The 17811-nt window shown below is 61.1% G+C and overlaps 1 protein-coding gene across 1 annotated transcript in view; it reads left to right on the top strand.

The window, feature by feature from the left end:
- Nucleotides 1-347: 347 nt before the first annotated feature.
- COL7A1 (collagen type VII alpha 1 chain) overlaps nucleotides 348-17811 on the top strand; it is a 31350-nt gene continuing 13886 nt past the window's right edge. The window contains 65 exon segments of the mRNA XM_032318878.1: nucleotides 348-405; nucleotides 510-595; nucleotides 1092-1272; nucleotides 1905-2064; nucleotides 2140-2233; nucleotides 2325-2486; nucleotides 2720-2883; nucleotides 2961-3090; nucleotides 3201-3317; nucleotides 3430-3576; nucleotides 3662-3778; nucleotides 3853-4002; nucleotides 4099-4227; nucleotides 5012-5155; nucleotides 5249-5374; nucleotides 5478-5621; nucleotides 6198-6317; nucleotides 6480-6623; nucleotides 6937-7062; nucleotides 7161-7307; nucleotides 7522-7644; nucleotides 7982-8128; nucleotides 8379-8513; nucleotides 8599-8745; nucleotides 8825-8961; nucleotides 9476-9602; nucleotides 9689-9835; nucleotides 9922-10094; nucleotides 10196-10231; nucleotides 10316-10342; nucleotides 10436-10480; nucleotides 10554-10616; nucleotides 11037-11108; nucleotides 11206-11241; nucleotides 11374-11409; nucleotides 11575-11646; nucleotides 11758-11835; nucleotides 12066-12092; nucleotides 12175-12228; nucleotides 12371-12433; nucleotides 12521-12580; nucleotides 12685-12720; nucleotides 12924-12968; nucleotides 13048-13083; nucleotides 13437-13481; nucleotides 13565-13600; nucleotides 13742-13774; nucleotides 14126-14158; nucleotides 14325-14378; nucleotides 14455-14514; nucleotides 14608-14643; nucleotides 14750-14830; nucleotides 14939-14974; nucleotides 15161-15205; nucleotides 15384-15455; nucleotides 15647-15691; nucleotides 15944-15970; nucleotides 16173-16202; nucleotides 16323-16403; nucleotides 16480-16515; nucleotides 16592-16627; nucleotides 16715-16795; nucleotides 17047-17082; nucleotides 17449-17511; nucleotides 17707-17751. Of these exon segments, the coding sequence (XP_032174769.1) occupies nucleotides 511-595; nucleotides 1092-1272; nucleotides 1905-2064; nucleotides 2140-2233; nucleotides 2325-2486; nucleotides 2720-2883; nucleotides 2961-3090; nucleotides 3201-3317; nucleotides 3430-3576; nucleotides 3662-3778; nucleotides 3853-4002; nucleotides 4099-4227; nucleotides 5012-5155; nucleotides 5249-5374; nucleotides 5478-5621; nucleotides 6198-6317; nucleotides 6480-6623; nucleotides 6937-7062; nucleotides 7161-7307; nucleotides 7522-7644; nucleotides 7982-8128; nucleotides 8379-8513; nucleotides 8599-8745; nucleotides 8825-8961; nucleotides 9476-9602; nucleotides 9689-9835; nucleotides 9922-10094; nucleotides 10196-10231; nucleotides 10316-10342; nucleotides 10436-10480; nucleotides 10554-10616; nucleotides 11037-11108; nucleotides 11206-11241; nucleotides 11374-11409; nucleotides 11575-11646; nucleotides 11758-11835; nucleotides 12066-12092; nucleotides 12175-12228; nucleotides 12371-12433; nucleotides 12521-12580; nucleotides 12685-12720; nucleotides 12924-12968; nucleotides 13048-13083; nucleotides 13437-13481; nucleotides 13565-13600; nucleotides 13742-13774; nucleotides 14126-14158; nucleotides 14325-14378; nucleotides 14455-14514; nucleotides 14608-14643; nucleotides 14750-14830; nucleotides 14939-14974; nucleotides 15161-15205; nucleotides 15384-15455; nucleotides 15647-15691; nucleotides 15944-15970; nucleotides 16173-16202; nucleotides 16323-16403; nucleotides 16480-16515; nucleotides 16592-16627; nucleotides 16715-16795; nucleotides 17047-17082; nucleotides 17449-17511; nucleotides 17707-17751 (5520 nt within the window). The 5' untranslated portion in view covers nucleotides 348-405; nucleotide 510.

The following is a 17811-nucleotide window of genomic DNA, read 5'->3' as shown; positions in this document are numbered from 1 at the left end:
CCCATGGGGTGGGGGGTGAGTCATCTCCAGCTGCAGCCTCCCCCCACCACCATCCTGCCGTCTCTTCCATCCCCCCTAACCTATCTAAATTCCTGCCTCCAGCGGTCATCACTAGTCACTCTGACCTTAAAGCAGCCACAGCTTCTGACCCTGGGCAGGGTTGGAGGGTCAAGAACCTTCTGGGGGGAGTCCCGGAAGCCACAGGAGGTGGGGGGCTTTACACTTCAGTAGAGTCAAGTTGTCTAACCCGGCAGGGGTAGTGGGGGCGCGGCCTCCGGAACGCTGGGTGGGGGGCGGGCCGCCTGGGACCCCGCCCGCAGCTCCGCCCCCCTGATCGGGGACTTTTCTCGGCTGTGGCGGCGGGACTGCAGCAACGGCTGGCGGCGGGAGCCCGTGGACGGGCAGGCAAGACCGGGACTGGGATAGGGGTGCGCTGGGCTCCCACCGCGATAGCTGCGGGGGATGAGGGACAGAGACGGGGGGCCTGGCTGACCGTCTCCTCCACCCAGGATGAAGCTGCCGCTCCTGGTGGCCGCACTCTGCGCCGGGATCCTGGCAGGGGCGCTCCGCGCGCGGGCCCAGCACAGGGAGAGAGGTGGGCACCGCCGGGAAGGACTTCATCCGGGCGCTTCACCCTGTCACCCGTGACCTTCATCTGGGACCCCTCCCACCTCCACAACCCTGCCTGCATCCCTGCTAACTCTCCCCAGACTCCCCAAACCCTCCGCTCCCCCTGCTGGTCTCCCAGACCTCATCCTATCCTGTTGGATCCCAAACTCTGGCTCCCTGAATGCAAGCTGGGTCACCCCCTCTTTGTCACTCCACGCTGGCCCCCCGAGGCTGACCTCAGTCCCAGATCCACACCCGTGGCCAGGCTATCCCTTCTCTGCATACACCAGTCCCCCACAGAGTCTGCTCAGGGCTCCTCTGTCCCTCCCTCAGAGGCTCCCAGGGCCCAGCCAGCCCGAGCCTGTTTGCTTAACCTCTGCGGCCTACTCCATCCTCCCTAACCCTTAGTGCCTAGAGACCACAGTGCCTGGAGGGGTGGGTGGTCTCCAAGGAGAGAGCCTCACGGCTCCTCCCCGCCCTAGTGACCTGCACACGCCTTTACGCCGCCGACATCGTGTTCCTGCTTGATGGTTCTTCGTCCATCGGCCGAGGCAACTTCCGTGAAGTGCGAGGTTTCCTGGAGGGCCTTGTGCTGCCCTTCTCGGGGGCGGCCAGCGCACAGGGCGTGCGTTTCGCTGCGGTGCAGTACAGCGATGATCCCCGGTGAGTGGTGGCCCCTGGAGCTGGGGACCTGGAACTCTCACCAGGATTTTCCCCCCACAGGAGCAGGGAGCCCAGAAACCCCAAGGCCAGGCTTTGGGGAACCCAGACCCCTCTTCCCCGAGCCATGACCTCCTCTGGAGACAGGCAAGGATCTCCTGGGTCGAGTCCTTACACCTGAGACACCTCTGGGCTGGTGTCCTGCCAAAGACAGCCCTGTGTGTTCTGGTCTGGAGATGGGGAGCTCAGGGGCCTCAGATGCCCCCTGCCTACCTACCGGACTGTCCCTGTTTCAGCCTCCTGATGCCTTCGGCCTCTCCCCTCCCACAGGGCCTCCCTGCCTGGCCAACGGCCACCTCCCTACAATCGGACCCTTCCTCCCACAATTACTTAATTAACCAGACATCCTGCTCCCAGAGGCAGGGAGCCCCAAGGAATCCAGCCCCAGGCAGGGCACAGAGGGGTACCAAAGGAGATTGTGACTGGCTTCCGAGGTGGAGGACAGGAGTCACAGAACCAAGAGGACCCTCAAGGGGACCTGGTATTCGCAAACCTCACCCCAGAGGCCTCCTAGAAGCCAGGGCCAGAACAGGTCCTGGCCCCGAGCCTGTTGCCACCTTCCCTCCCCTGCACAGGACAGAGTTTGGCCTCGATGCGCTTGGCTCAGGGGGCGATGTGATCCGAGCCATCCGTGAGCTCAGCTACAAGGGGGGCAACACGCGCACGGGGGCTGCGATTCTCCACGTGGCTGACCACGTCTTCCTGCCCCAGCTGGCTCGACCTGGTGTCCCCAAGGTGATCTCTTCCCCTACCCTGCCCCCCGCATTAGCTGGCTGAGGCACACTGACTGACCCCGTGCGCCTGCCCCAGGTCTGTATCCTCATCACAGACGGGAAGTCCCAGGATCTGGTGGACACAGCTGCCCAGCGGCTGAAGGGACAGGGGGTCAAGCTGTTTGCCGTGGGTGAGTGCCAAGCTGAGATGACACACGGGCTGTGGCGGGGGCCAGTCGGAGGGCATGGGAACCCCTGAGCTCTGACTGGGCGTCCCCTCAGGGATCAAGAATGCCGACCCCGAGGAGCTGAGGCGAGTTGCCTCACAGCCCACCAGTGATTTCTTCTTCTTCGTCAATGACTTCAGTATCTTGAGGACCCTGCTGCCTCTTGTTTCCCGGAGAGTGTGCACGACTGCAGGGGGTGTGCCTGTGACCCTGCCCAGTGAGTTTCTGCCCACACTTGTGCCCTGACCTGGACCCCTGCCCCCCTGCCCCCCACCTGGGAGTGGTGATGCCATCCCATGTGCCCCTGACAGGCTGGGGGTACTGTCCACGTGTCCTGCCCTCAGGGTGCTGACCCTACCCCAGGGGCTCCTGACCTTTGACCCCAATGCTCCGCTTTAAGTCTGACCCCTGATCCTCCTGCCTGGTTACCTGACTCCCTGCCCTTCCTAGCTGATGACTCAACCTCCGGTCCCCGAGACCTGGTGCTGTCTGAAGCAGGCAGTCAGTCCTTGAGAGTACAGTGGACCGCGGCCAGTGGCCCTGTGACTGGCTACAAGGTCCAGTATGCTCCTCTGACAGGGCTGGGGCAGCCGCTGTCCAGCGAGCGGCGGGAGGTAAGGATGTCAGGGATGGCAGGTGGGGGGCTGGGGATTTAGCTGGGCAAGGTAAAGTGACCTCTGACCCTGGGCAGGTGAGCGTTCCCGCTGGTGAGACCAGCACGCAGCTGCAGGGTCTCCGGCCACTGACCGAGTACCAAGTGACCGTGGTAGCCCTCTACGCCAATAGCATCGGGGAGGCCGTGAGCGGGACAGCCCGGACCAGTGAGCACTTCTGCTAACCTCTGACCCTAACCCCTGACCTCGCTCCCCTAACCGCCCAGTAACCCCCCGCCACCCCTGACTCCGCTAATACCTGGTGCACCTTCCCCCAGCTGCCCTGGAGGGGCCTGAGCTGACCATCCAGAACACCACGACCCACAGCCTCCTGGTGGCTTGGCGGAGCGTGCCGGGTGCCACTGGCTACCGTGTGACATGGCGGGTCCTCAGTGGTGAGTGAGGGGGATCCCCGCACCCCAGACGGGATGGCAGGGCTCAGAGTCTGCAGGGCACACTGACCACCCCTGCCGTGTCCCCCTGTACCCTCCTGTGCCCCCCGTGCAGGCGGTGTCACACAGCAGCAGGAGCTGGGCCCTGGGCAGGGGTCAGTGTTGCTGCGTGACCTGGAGCCTGGCACAGACTACGAGGTGACTGTGAGCAGCCTGCTCGGCCGGAGTGTCGGGGCGACCACCTCCCTGACTGCCCGTACCGGTGAGAGGGCCAGGGGCTTTCTTCGGGCAGGGTGGGCAGGCTGGCAGGGCACCGAGACCGCTGACGTCCCGCGTGCCCTGGGCAGATGCCTCTGTTGAACAGACCCTGCGCCCGGTCATCCTGGGCCCCACGTCCATTCTCGTTTCCTGGAACTTGGTGCCTGAGGCCCGTGGCTACCGGCTGGAATGGCGGCGTGAGAGTGGTCCGTGCAGGGGAGAGGGGTGGGCGGGCAGGGTTGGGCTTGGCTTCAGCTGGCCTGACCCTGTCATCTTGCAGGCTTGGGGGCGCCGCAGAAGGTGGTGCTGCCCCCTGACGTGACCCGCTACCAGTTGGATGGGCTGCAGCCGGGCACCGAGTACCGCCTCACGCTCTACACACTGCTGGAGGGCCGTGAGGTGGCCACACCTGCCACCGTGGTCCCCACTGGTGAGGGCTCTGTGGGCCTGGCCTCGTGACAGGGGAAGGGACGGTGGGGGGTGGTGTGGAGGGCCGGGCAGACTTTCATGCTGCACTCTCCAACAGGGCCAGAGCTGCCTGTGGGCCCTGTGATGGACCTACAGGCTACCGATCTGCCTGGGCAGCGGGTGCGAGTGTCCTGGAGCCCAGTTCCCGGGGCCACCGAGTACCGCTTTGCTGTGCGCAGTACCCAGGGTGAGGGGGTCACAGCCACACCCACACACATTAAAGATCCAGCTGTTGGGGCCTGACTGCACCTTCACCCCATCTCTTTCTGCTTCCGGGTTGCTATAGCCTTTTCCATCCATCGCCCGAAGTGGCAACTGAGCCCAGATCTGTCGTTGGGTGTCTGCTCCCAGCCCTGCCGCAGCCCCTCTTCTCACGGGGTCTGTCTCCACTCGCTGCCCCACATCCCTGGCTGCAGCTTCGCCCCCTTCTCCGCAAGTACAAGCTTAGTCCCTGTCCTTCGGAGATTCTAGCTGGAGCGACTGTCCATGCTGAGAGCTCAGCATGGACAGTCCCCACCCGATACTGGCCCCACCCAATACTGGCCCCTGTTACCCCATGTCCCTGTCTATTGATGACCTGTCAATTCCTTTTTTTTTTTTTTTGAGATTTTATTTATTTATTTGACAGAGAGAGAGGGAACACAAGCAGGGGGGAGTGGGAGAGGGAGAAGCAGGCTTCCCGCTGAGCAAGGAGACCGATGTGGGCCTTGATCCCATGACCCTGGAATCATGACCTGAGCCAAAGGCAAACGCTTAACGACTGATCCACCCAGGCACCCGACCTGTCAATTCCTATGACTGTCTAGTGACTTCTCTCGTCCTACATTCCACGTCCCTGTCCACAGACCTCTATCATGTTGGGTCTCCATTCATCACTGGTCCATTTTCCTGTGTCACTGTCTGTCAGTGACTGCCATCATCCCACATCTCTGTGTCTCACTGACCCCTGCCCGTCTACCCTACTTTCTTAGGGGTTGAACGGACTCTGGTGCTTCCTGGAAGTCAGACGGCCTTTGAGTTGGATGATGTCCGGGCTGGGCTAAGCTACACTGTGCGGGTGTCTGCTCGGGTGGGCGCCCGCGAGGGGGGCGCCAGCATCCTCACGGTCCGCCGGGGTGAGTACTGCAGAAGGGCTGTGGGGGGACAGCTGCCTGCCTGGCTCACTGCAGTCCTGATTTTGACCTCTGATCTCTATCTTTCACCCCCAGAACTGGAAACCCCACTTGCCATCCCAGGGCTACGAGTCGTGGCATCGGATGCTACACGAGTGAGGGTGGCCTGGGGCCCCGTTCCTGGAGCCAGTGGATTTCGGATTAGCTGGAGGACAGACAGTGGTCGGTGTGGAGTGTGTGGGAGGGTTATGGAGAGGAACGGTCAGGGTATGGGGGATGGAGGGGGCAGGCAAGAGCCATGTCAACACTTTCCTCTTGACCCTAGGTCCAGAGTCCAGCCAGACTTTGCCCCCAGAATCCACTTCCACAGATATCACAGGGCTACGGCCTGGCACATCCTACCAGGTGGCTTTGTCAGCACTGCGAGGAAGAGAGGAGGGTCCCCCTGCGGTCATCGTGGTTCAAACTGGTCAGGGCCTGACCCAGCCCCTTGGCTATCTATCTCCAGTGCTCCTTTGGACCCCCATGCCCTCCGCTCTCAGACCCTTGCTTCGCCCCAGATCAGTCACAGTCTCCCTCTTCAGATTCCCGCTGCCTTCTCCCTCAGAGTCCTGCTTTCCCCTTCGGCCTCCCTTGTCTCCTTTTAAGCGCCCCCTTCCTTAGACTCCTTTGCCTCTCCTCAAAGATCCCACACTCAGATTTCCACCACCTCATCTCTCAGGCTCCCGTGGCCTTTTCTGCTCCACCTGACTCTCCTCTAAGACTTACGCTTATACCCCCTCACTGCTTCCTCTGACCCTATTGTCTTCCCTGTCAGACCCTCTTCTCTCTCAGATTCCTAGCACCTGCTTCACTCAGACTGCAACTGTCTCCTCTGTCAGAACCCCCACTTCTTCCCAGATCTGGCCCATTCACCACCTCCCCCATCAGATCCCTGTTTCCTTTTAGAGTTCTGTAGCCTTCCGGTAGATGATCCCCCAATCCTCCCCCATAAGACCCTCCACTGTCTCCTCCATGAGACTCTCCATTGCCTCTCCCCCCCCAGACCCACTGGGCCCAGTGAGGACTGTCCATGTGACGCAGACCAGCAGCTCATCTGTCACCATCGCTTGGAGCAGGGTTCCTGGTGCCACGGGATACAGGATCTCCTGGCACTCAGGCCGTGGTGAGGACCAAGGGTTTTGGAGGGGACTGGAGGTTTTGGAGAGTCACAGGGGTGGGTGCAGGTCTGGGTGGAATGGGGGATGGGGGTTAATTAGGGGTCCAGGTGAGGCATTGGAGGGCAGAGTCTACCCAGCCCTGGAGCTGTCTCCATTCCCACTCCCAGGTCCAGAAAAATCCCAGCTCGTTTCTGGAGAGGCCACGGTGGCTGAGCTGGATGGGCTGGAGCCAGATACTCAGTACACGGTGCGTGTGTGGGCCCGTGTGGCTGGTGTGGATGGGACCCCCACCTCCGTGCTTGTGAGGACAGGTGAGTGAATCCTGGCCAGCTGGCTACCCCAGCCCACTGTGTATTCTTGTCGGCTTCAGCTGCCCTCTCCATCACTGCTCGGTGACCTTTCCACATTGACTAAGTGTCCCTCCTCAGCGACCTCCTGGCCACCCCACCCTGCCCACTCTGGGGCACTGACCTCCTCCCTCTCAGAGGTTGCCTGTGCTGACCTGTCCATACTAACCTCTCACTGACCTTCAGACCTCCTTGCACGGACCATGTTGGCACTGCCACCCTGTTCTCATTCAGCCATCCAGTGGCCCCTGGCCCCTTATCCTGCCTCTGCCCCCAGACCCTGTGCCCGTGGGCAGTGTGTCCAAGCTGCAGATCCTCAATGCTTCCAGTGATGTTCTTCGGGTCACCTGGGTAGGGGTCCCTGGAGCCACAGCCTACAGACTGGCCTGGGGCCGCAGCGAGGGTATGTTTCCCTGACCCGCCCTTGTCCCTCCCGGCTGGGACTGCCCTCTCTGGTAAGCCACCCCCACCCCGACTGTTGCTCCATGTTTGCCTGCCTAGGTGGCCCCACGAGACAGCAGGTGCTCCCAGGAAACACGGACTCCGCAGAAATTCGGGGCCTCGAAGGCGGAGTCAGCTACTCGGTGAGAGTGACCGCACTGGTCGGAGACCGCGAGGGCGCGCCAGTCTCCATTGTCGTCACTACACGTAGGCGGAGCTCGGGCTGGGGCTAGCCTTGGATTGGTGGCGTGGACGGTTTGGGGGCGGGGTTTGTGCACGGCGGGGGTCGAGGAGGGAGAGGGATGAAGCCTCGGATAGGCAGAGGAGCCGGTTGGGGCGGTGCGCTTTCCAGGATTGGTCTGGCATTGGCTCAGGAGCGAGTGGGGGCGGGGCCTCCCTGATACCGGGGCTTTCTCTGTAGCGCCTGAGGCTCCGCCAGCACTGGAGACCCTTCGCGTTGTGCAGCGAGGGGAGCACTCGCTGAGGCTGCGCTGGCACCCGGTGCCTGGGGCACAGGGCTTCCGTCTGCGTTGGCGACCGGAGGGTGAGAGCTGTTCCCCGCGTCGGGGGGCTGGCTCAGGGACCAGAGGGGGCGGGGCTGGGGGCGGGGCTGGCGAGTTAGGCGAGGTCCGTGAGTGGGCAGGGTCTGTGGTTTGCTGGATCAGTGACAGTGCGCGGAATCAGTCAGTCCGGTGGGTGGGATCAATAAAGGTCGGTCGTGCAGGGTCAGTAAAGTGAACAGGGTCAGCGAGAATGGGGAAGATCAGTTAGGAGGATGGATCTGGTCGGCAGGGTCAGTCGGTGAGGTGGGCAAGTTCATTAATGCTGGTCTGTAGCATCCTTCCGTGTGTTTTGGGTCCTCACTCTCATGCCTGCCCCAGGTGGCCAGGAACAATCCCGGGTCCTGGGGCCCGATCTCAGCAGCTATGAACTGGATGGGTTAGAACCAGCCACCCAGTACCGCATATGGCTGAGCGTTTTGGGGTCAGCTGGAGAAGGGCCCCCCACGGAAGTGACTGCACACACTGGTGAGCCCAGAGAGTCCACTCTTCCCTGGTGTGAGCTTTCCCCCACTGATGACTCACCCTGGTATCCTGCACCCCATGACCCTTAGTGACTCCTCCTGTAGCCCTCCTACCACTCTTGCCCCTGGGGTGACCCCCAGCACGATCTCCCGTGACATTTCTTTCACTAACCCAAGAACCTCCTCAGGTGATCTCTCCCCTTTGGGTTCTCAAGACATAGACTCTGATCCCTGGTCTTTGATACCTTTTTCAGAGTCACCCCGTGTCCCAAGCACTGAACTGCGTGTGGTGGACACTTCAGTGGACTCAGTGACCCTGGCCTGGACTCCAGTGTCTGGAGTATCCAGCTACATCCTGTCCTGGCGGCCACTCAGACGCCCTGGCCAAGGTGAAGTGGAGGCCAAGTTTGGGATGGGCTGGCAGTTGGGGTTCCACAGGAGGCCTCCCGTTTAACCAGGTTTTATCCCCTGCAGACATCCCTGGGGCCTCGCAGACACTTCCAGGGATCTCGAGCTCCCAGCAGGTGACGGGTCTAGAGCCTGGCCTCTCCTACATTTTCTCACTGATACCCATCCGGGAGGGTGTACGGGGTCCTGAGGCCTCTGTTACACAGATCCCAGGTATGATAGGCACGGTGGGAGGGGCCCAAGGGGGTAGCCAGATGGGCTAGACACTTCAGTAACAGTGCCTTTCCTGCAGTGTGTGCGCATGGCCTGATGGATGTAGTGTTCCTGCTGCACGCCACTCAGGACAATGCTCATCGTGCGGAGGCTGCAAAGCGAGCCCTGGAGCGTCTGGTGTCTGCACTTGGGCCTCTCGGGCCACAGGCAGTGCAGGTTTGGCCCCAGAGACAGCCAGACCCCTTCCAATCCCAGCCCTTCCCCAACCCAGGCTTCACAGCAGCGATCATTAGCCCCCTCTACCAGTGATCCAGGCTGTATCCCAGCCCTCCCCAGGCTCCAGATCTCCCCTTCTGCTGCTTAGCTCCTTATCCTACCATCACTGCTGACTCCCCCAAGTTCAGGTGTAGTCCTGAGTGTAGTCCCACACCCTGAGCTCTGTATCTCCCCCCACAGGCCCTGTCATTCTTTTTTTTTTTTTCTTCAAGATTTTATTTATTTATTAGATAGACAGAGATCACAAATAGTCAGAGAGACAGGCAGAGAGAGAGGAGGAAGCAGGTTCCCCGCTGAGCAGAGAGTCCGATGCAGGGCTCGATCCCAGGATCCTGAGAACATGACCTAAGCTGAAGGCAGAGGCTTTAACCCACTGAGCCACCCAGGCACCCCCAGGCCCTGTCATTCTTGCTCTGCCATCCTCCCCAGGCTCTGTGTACCCCTCCCACCCCAGGTTGGCCTCCTGTCCTACAGTCATCGGCCCTCCCCACTGTTCCCGCTGAATAGCTCCTACGATCCTGGCGCCATCCTGCAGAAAATCCGCAGCATCCCCTACGTGGACCCAAGTGGGAACAACCTGGGTAAGGAACTGCACTGGACGTGGACTCTGGGGGCTTCCCCACGGGGAGCTGGTGGCCCCTGGCTTCTGACATATTCTTTGTCCCAGGCACTGCTGTGGTCACTGCTCACAGGCATCTGTTAGCCCCGGATGCTCCGGGGCGCCGCCAGCACGTACCAGGGGTAATGGTTTTGCTTGTCGATGAGCCCTTGAGAGGTGACATCTTCAACCCTATCCGTGAGGCCCAGGCTGCTGGTGAGGAGGAGGGCCAGTGGGGATGGGGCCTGGGGACGGCCTGGCTTTGGCGCAGTTGTCATGCAGACTGCTGGACCCCTCCTTAGGGCTCAAAGTGATGATTCTGGGCCAAGCCGGAGCTGACCCAGAACAGTTGCGTCGCTTGGTGCCGGGCGTGGACCCTGTCCAGACTTTCTTTGCTACGGATGATGGTCCAAGCTTGGAGCAGGCAGTCAGTAGTCTGGCAACGTCCTTGTGTCAGATAGGCTCAACCACCCAGGTTTGCAAGGCTCCTCTGGGGGAGGGGTTGCTGGCAGGGGAAAGGGGGCCTGGGGACCCTTGGTAGAAGAGCCCGGCCTCCAGGAGATCTTATATCCACAGCCACAGCCAGAACCTTGCACGGTGCATTGTCCAAAGGTAAATGTCCAGGGTTGAGAGGGTGGGCGAGGGCCACACCCGGGGCTGACCTCTCTGACCCTCATTGGACATATCTTTCCCCAGGGCCAGAAGGGACAACCTGGAGAGAGGGTGAGTGACCCTAGTTGGAGGCAGAGAATGGTTGGGGGTCAGTGGGGCTGGGAGAAGGCTGGTGGTAGAGAGCTCACTGATCACCCTTTCTAGGGCCTGAAAGGACAAGCTGGGCCTCCTGGCCCTCCCGGCCTTCCGGTGAGTGCCTCCCCACACCTGTCCTCTGCTCCCTGACTGGCACACAGGCTCCTTACCTGCTTTCTCCTCTCAGGGCAGGATTGGTGTTCCTGGCCCCCAAGGGCCCCCAGGGAGTGCTGCTGCAAAGGGTGACAGGGTGAGTGGAAACCTCTGAGGTTCCCCTAAGACACTCCTGCAAGTGTCCCCTGGGTTTTTTAAAAGACAGAAAGAAAGAACGGGGTTAGAACCACAAGGGTATTCCCAGAAGCCGAAGTGGACGTTGTAAACCACACCAGAGACTTCAGGAAAGGGCCTAAAGCAGAACAACCAGGGGAGTTTTGAGATTTCCCCCAGGGAGCCTGGGTGTAAGTTCTAAATCCCAGAGGCAGGGAAGGCCCTCTGCCTCGTCACTGCCCTTGTGCCCAGGATGAGGCCCCGCTGAGCTCAGAAGGGTGGCTTCTCTGTCCCACTGCTCCACCCCAGGAACACTTGGGGACCTGTGGGGTTCTGGGCTCCTCCAGCAAACCAGGGGCATGAGGGAGGGCCCCTTCCTGCCCTGACATCTTTGCCTCCTTAGGGCTTCCCTGGGGCAGAGGGCCCTCCAGGCAGCCCTGGCCTCCCTGGGACTCCAGGAAGCCCTGGCTCAAAGGTAAGCAAGCCTTGCCCTTGCAGGTCCCACGGTGGGACAGGCTCTTTGCTCGAGTGGGTGGTGGGTCTCTGACTGTCCTGACCACTTCCATTAACAGGGTTCCCCAGGGTGGCCTGGTCCTCGCGGAGAACCAGTAAGTTGTTTTCCCTTCTTTGCTCATCCAGTGTCTTCCCAGAGTCCTTTCTGCAGGGTGGGGGGCTGTGGGGGAGTGCAGCGTCGGAGCGCCGGTGCCCAGGTGTCACCCTTTGCTCTATTTTGTCCTCAGGGAGAGCGAGGACCTCGAGGCCCGAAGGGGGAGCCGGTAGGTGCAGAGGGGAAGGGGGGAGCCAGGTGGCCCAGGCAGGAGCAGGCTGGACACTGTGCAGGGCCTCCTGCACGATAAGGGATAGCTGAGTCCCCTCGAGGGGCTTCTCCCACCTCATGGCTCCCATACCCTGAATCCTGTCCACTGCTTTCTGTCCTGCAGGGAGAGCCCGGACGAGTCACTGGAGGCGAGGGCCCAGGACTTCCTGGGCAGAAAGGGGACCGCGGACCTCCAGTAAGTTCCAGGATGTGTGGGAGCAAGTGATGTGTGGTGGGGGACGAAAGGAAGGCAGGGTGGGAGTGGGGGTCCGTGGGGGCATACTTTACACTTTATCTCTTTCATCAGGGCCTTCCTGGACCCCGTGGCCCACTGGGGGACCCAGGACCCCAGGGGCTTCCAGGACTCCCTGGAACGGCCGTGAAGGTGACAACATGACCCCTGTATGGTTTCATGACCTCCGTGTGCCCTAGTGATTTAGTGACCCTATTTGAACCCTACTGGCCACTCTTACTCCATGTGACCCTTAGCGCCCCATGACTCCTCAGTGCCCCCATGACCTTCGTGATCTGATTTGTCCCTGACCTTCACCTTTCCCCTTACATTGGGGAGTGGAGCTGTAGTCCAGAGTCATGGGGCCATGATCTGTCTTTCAGGGTGACAAAGGCGATCGTGGGGAGCGGGTAAGTGAGGGGCAAAGTGTCCTGGGGGTGGCTTGGTATTTGATTCTTCATGGTTGTCATCTCACCTGCTATTCTGTCTCAGGGCCCTCCAGGACCAGGTGATGGCGGCACTGGTCCAGGCGAGCCTGGGCTGCCGGTAAGGGAGCCCTGAGGCTCTGCTGGGGAGCTTGGGGCCGTGCCCAGGGGTGTGGATCCTGGGGCTGGGGCTCCGCTGGGCAGTGGCGAGGGGTACTAGCCCTCACGGTTTGGGGCTCACATTTTTATCCACTTTCTCCTAGGGTCTTCCTGGAAACCCCGGACCCCAAGGCCCAGTTGGCCCCTCCGGAGAGAAAGGAGAAAAAGTAGGAAGCCTGACCCCTTGGTGTCCCAGTTCTGGGGCGGGGGCGGGGGCAGGAGCAGGGTCTTCTACTCATCTGTTTCTCCTTCAGGGTGACTGTGAGGACGGAGCCCCAGGTCTCCCAGGACAACCTGGGAGCCCGGGTGAGCGGGTGAGTGTAGGGGCAAGGGCTCCGAGGGGCAGCCCCAGCTGCCTTGGCCTCCCACCGTCTACGCTCTCCTTATGCCCAAACCCAAATCTCTGAACCCCTCCTAGGGCCTACGAGGACCTCCTGGAGACATTGGCCCCAAAGTAAGTGCCATTTTGGAGGGTCAGGTGTGGAACGTGACACACTGGGTAGGGACTGCTGTAGGTCTGGGGGCCGTGGGGGGCGGGGTCAGGAGAAGAGGATTCTCACCAGGTCAGAGGCTGTGGCTTCCAGGGCAGGATGGCTAGAGGTTGAGACACCTTCTCTGGGGTTTGACAGTCAAGGCACCCTCCCTGTCTCCCCTTAGGGTGACAGAGGACTGAAAGGGGCTGTGGGTGAGGCCGGAGAGAAGGTGAGTGCACCCCAGGGGGCTCTCTGGGCCCCAGAGGCTCTGGAGTCAGACTCAGCTCTGAGCTATCCTGTTCCATCAGGGTGAACGTGGATCCCCCGGCCCAGTGGGACCCCAGGTGAGCCCTCTGACCCCAAAGCCAGTGTCCTGCTGACTCGAGTTCTGTGCCCCTTCCTGCTTCTGACTTCTCAGCCTAGACTCCCCCTGCCCCTCCACCTCTGCTCACGTAATTGCTGCTCATGCAGGCTCTAACTCTCAACCCCTGGGGCCTGCTTTGAACTTCTTGACTCTACTGAACTGACCTTGACTTCCACTGACATGGTCTCTTGTCGTCCCGCTGAGTTCGACCCCTGCCACCTGAATCCTGGCCTTTCGCACCCTCTCTCCAGCACCCCTGCAGTCTCTAGCCCTTGTTTGCCACCATCTCCCGCCCCCACCCCCTGGACCAGCATGTCCGCTCTTCTTCCCCAGGGCCTGCCTGGAGTGGCTGGACGTCCCGGACCCGAGGGGCCCGAAGTGAGTCTGTGACCGTGGTGGGACTGGGAGAGGGCTTTTCCCATGTTCCTCCCACTCTGGCTTCACACTGTTTCCATATGCAGGGGCCACCGGGACCCGCCGGCCGCCGAGGAGAGAAGGTGGGTCATTGCCTGGGGCCTGGTCCTCTCCCCGCCCTCCCACCCCTGCTCCATACTAGGGATTTCGGTAGGCGGGACATTGGGAACGTGGATTCCTAGGTGGGTCTCTGACCCATCCCCGCCTCTGTCCTTTTTCCACAGGGGGAGCCTGGTCGCCCTGGGGACCCTGGAGTGGTGAGCAAAGGGTGGATGGGACTTTGGGCACAGCTCCTTGCACACTGGCCTGCGTGTAGACCAGTGTTCCAGGCCAGGACCCTGTAACCTTGGGGCCCTGGGCAAGCTAAGAGCTCTGTGACTCTCCTTATGCTGTAACACTCCTCCTGACTCCTGGCTGTCACCTGTGACCCTGTGACCATCACGTAGGTCATTGGCTCCGTGTAACCCCTGCCTGGCTCCCAGCCGGGCAGAGACATCGGGACAGAGACGAGCTCTGTGACTTGTAGTTCGATATAACCCCATCGCCTGTCAGTCACAGTATTGCGGTGCCCAGGTGTGGCCAAGCGTGTCTGTCCTATTTGTTTTCAGGGACCTGACGGTGCCGGGGCCAAAGGAGAAAAGGTAATTTTGGCAAGAGGGAAAGGAGGCTGACACAGGGTTGAGGTCGAGGTCATAGGGCCTGCCGGAGGCCCCTGAGGGGCAGGATTGCTGGATCAGGGCAGCGGTGGGGGCTGGTTCATGGGACTTGGGGCTGGTGCTGATGGTTGATGGCCTTTGTCACCTCTAGGGAGATGTGGGGCCCCCTGGGCCCAGAGGAGCAGCAGGAGTCAAAGGGGAACGGGTGAGTGAGGGGACAGTGTCTAGGGGGTCGGGCAGGTGAAGGCTGTGCTGCCTGACTTCTGATCCTTCCTACCCAGGGTCCACCCGGCTCGGTTCTTCCTGGAGACCCTGGCCCCAAGGGAGACCCTGGAGACCGGGTGAGTAAATGTGGGATTGGGGGGCTGTGTGACAGAAGGAGATGAGGTAGTACCTGAGAGCTCCAAATGAGTCCCCCCTTCCATGCCCTGCAGGGTCCCATTGGCCTCACCGGAAGAGCAGGACCCCCGGTGAGTACCTGTGACCTTGGGTAACCTGGAGGTTTCTGGGGTTACCACCCCCCAAGAGTTGGCTGCTACCTGCGTCCCGGTCACCTCACTTCTGCCTCCTCCACAGGGTGACTTGGGGCCTCCTGGAGAGAAGGGAGACCCGGGGAGGCCTGGCTCCCCAGGACCTGTCGGCCCCCGAGGACGAGATGTAAGAAAGCTGGAGTTGGGGGAGGGGGTTTCTGAGGGACAGGGGAGTAGGATGTTGTCAGCCTCATGGGGGAATCTGGGAACTGGGGCTAATTCTCCTGTCCCACAGGGTGAAGTTGGAGAGAAAGGTGACGAGGGCCCCCCGGTGAGACTCCTTCCCACGAACCCCTACCCTTGAACTAGGATCCCACTGGGCAGGGGGTGCCACCAGGCCATCCAGTCCATTCCCCTGCCTGCTGTCCAGCTGGGGCCAGGCTCTTCTCTGCCCCTTCCCCCCGAGTCAGTTTGAGTCCAACCCACCCGCTCAGTGTGGCTTTCTCTCCGTCACCAGGGTGATCCAGGTTTGCCTGGAAAAGCTGGCGAGCGTGGCCTTCGGGTGAGGCTGGCAGGGCGAAGTGAGGGGGCGCTGGAGAGTCTGGAAGGAGGCATGGGGTGATGGGAAACTCTGGCATGGTTTGGGGGTGATGGGGAACCTGGGGCAGTATGGGGGGGTGGGTCATGGGAAGCCTGCAACATGCTGGGAGGGCCTGTCTCAGGCCAGCTGCTCTTCCCAGGGGGCACCTGGAGCTCGGGGGCCTGTGGGTGAGAAGGGAGACCAAGGAGATCCTGGAGAGGACGGACGAAGTGTGAGTCCTAACCCCTGACCCCAACTCCAACCATCTGGTTCCCAGCCCAACCCTACAGTGCTAGGTCCTCACAATTTGCTGGGACCCCTTCATCACAACCCCCAAAGGCCTCCATGAGTCCTCAGTTTGTGCCCCAAACTCCCTGAAACTGCCAGCTATCTTGATGATCCTGACGCCCTGACTCTCTGCAGGGGAGTCCTGGACCGTCTGGACCCAAGGGGGACCGCGGGGAGCCGGTGAGTAGTGCCAGTATCCTGGGCTCTGGAGGAATGCAGATTTCCAGTGTTTGGTCTGGTCAGTGACTGTGTAAGGGCGCTGAAGGTCAAGGTGGGGAGCACTGATGGCCACCTCCGGGCCCGACCTGCCTTCTGGGGCTTGGCATTGGGGTGCTTCAGGGAATCTAGGAGCAGAATTGAGGCTGGGGCAGAGCTGAGCCATACCCTGGGACCTTGGAGTTCCTTATTGCCCATAATCATTTCCTTCCCCAGGGTCCCCCAGGACTCCCTGGACGGCCGGTAAGGGTTGAGCTGAGTCTGGTCCACCGTCCTCTCCCTTACCTGCCCCTGTTGATGCTGTGTGGTGTCCCTTCACTCCTTCCAGTGGGGTGGGATGGCTCCCGTGTCCCCCATGGCCTCCTGATAGCTCCACTGATCCCACAGCCCCTCACTGGCCCCGCTTCTCCTTGTTGAACCATTCACGGGCCATTCCTCCTGACAGGTGGAGCCCGGACTTGGAGCTGGAGAGAAGGTATCAGGGTCCGGGGGTCTGGAGCGGGGCTCGGAGCACAGGAAGCATCCCAGTGCCTCCACGACTGGCCGTGCCTGCGACCGTAGGGCTGTTCCTTCAACGAGCTTGTCTCTGCCACAGGGAGAACCTGGGGACCGTGGACAGGAGGGTCCTCGAGGACCCAAGGGTGATCCAGGCCCCCCTGGAGCCTCTGGGGAGAGGGTGAGTGTGATTGGTCCCTGGAGGAAGTGTGGGTCTGGGAAGGCCTGGTCTGATTTCTTCCTCCCCTTATCCTCAGGGTGTCAGTGGACTTCGGGGGCCCCCAGGCCCGCAGGTGAGTGATGCTCTTTGCCCCAGCAGCTTCAGTCCCCCTCCTCCCCTCACCCCTCATCTGACCTTATTCTCCCCAGGGAGACCCAGGTGTCCGAGGCCCAGCAGGAGAGAAGGTGAGGGCAGGGAGGGTTTTTAGCCGTGAGCCAGGCTCTTAGGTCTGTCTTATCCTTTGTGGCCTCTTACCTCTCTGTTTTCCTCAGGGTGATCGGGGTCCACCTGGCCTAGATGGCCGTGGTGGGCTAGATGGGAAACCAGGAGCCCCTGGCCCCCCCGGGCTGAACGTGAGTTGTGACAGTCATTGCCTGGTCATGCCCCCCTTCCCTCTTCACGTGACCCCAGCCTCATCTGGGTCTTCTTGGTCTTGAGCTCTGGGGACAGATGGGGTATTTGTGGCTTCTCCTAGACCCCTCCTGGATAGGGGGTGTGAGTGCCCCTCAGGCCCTGAGTTCACAGGAACTAGTGGCCATGTCAGCAGGTGGTCCTCCTGAGCCCCCGATCACTGTAGACTCCCTGACTTTGAGTCTCTCCTCAGGGTGCTACGGGCAAAGCTGGAGACCCAGGGAGAGACGTAAGTGACGGGACATGTCAGGACGGAGGGCAGCTCAGGGTCTGGTCATCACATCGCAGCATCAGTGGGAGCAGTGGGAGCTGGTCCAGCCCTGTCCCTGGCAGGCAGGCTCTAGCAGGGTCCAGCTTTCTGACCTTCTCTGCCTTGGCCTGAGGAGGTCCCCCAGGTCCTGGAGGTTCTTCCCTGGGAGTTTTAGCAGGGGATCCCTAACCAGTGGGGTCTCTGCCTCAGGGGATCTCAATGAAACCTCCAAATTTTAAGATCTCTGTCCTCAAGGAGGATCTCAGTGGGGTCCTCCCCAGTCCACGGATGTGCTTTGGGGGCTCTCTTAGTGGCTCTTTCAGTCCTAGCAAAGACTTTTTCCAGGGGCTTCCGGGCCTCCGAGGAGAACATGGCCCCCCTGGCCCACCTGGCCCCCCTGGAGCCCAGGTGAGACTGAGATTTCTTTTTTTAAAGTTCATTTATGTACTTCTTTAAATGACCTCAGTAATCTCTACACCCCCCATGGGACTTGAATTCATGATTCTGAGTTCAAGAGTCACACACTACCAATTGTGCCAGCAGGGCGCCTCCTTCCTCCCCTCCCCTGGGCCCTGACTCCTGATCAGTGATCTGTCCCCACAGGGAAAGCCCGGAGAGGACGGCAAGCCTGGCCTGAACGGGAAAAACGTGAGTGTCCAGAGCAGACACAGGGACAGGTGCACACAGCCCAGGTGTGCAGACACGCAT

Source organism: Mustela erminea, chromosome 1 (assembly GCF_009829155.1).
Source record: "Mustela erminea isolate mMusErm1 chromosome 1, mMusErm1.Pri, whole genome shotgun sequence".
In the NCBI taxonomy this organism is placed as follows: domain Eukaryota; kingdom Metazoa; phylum Chordata; class Mammalia; order Carnivora; family Mustelidae; genus Mustela; species Mustela erminea.
Note: the sequence above shows the minus strand (reverse complement) of the source record. Positions and strands in the feature narration are given on the sequence as shown.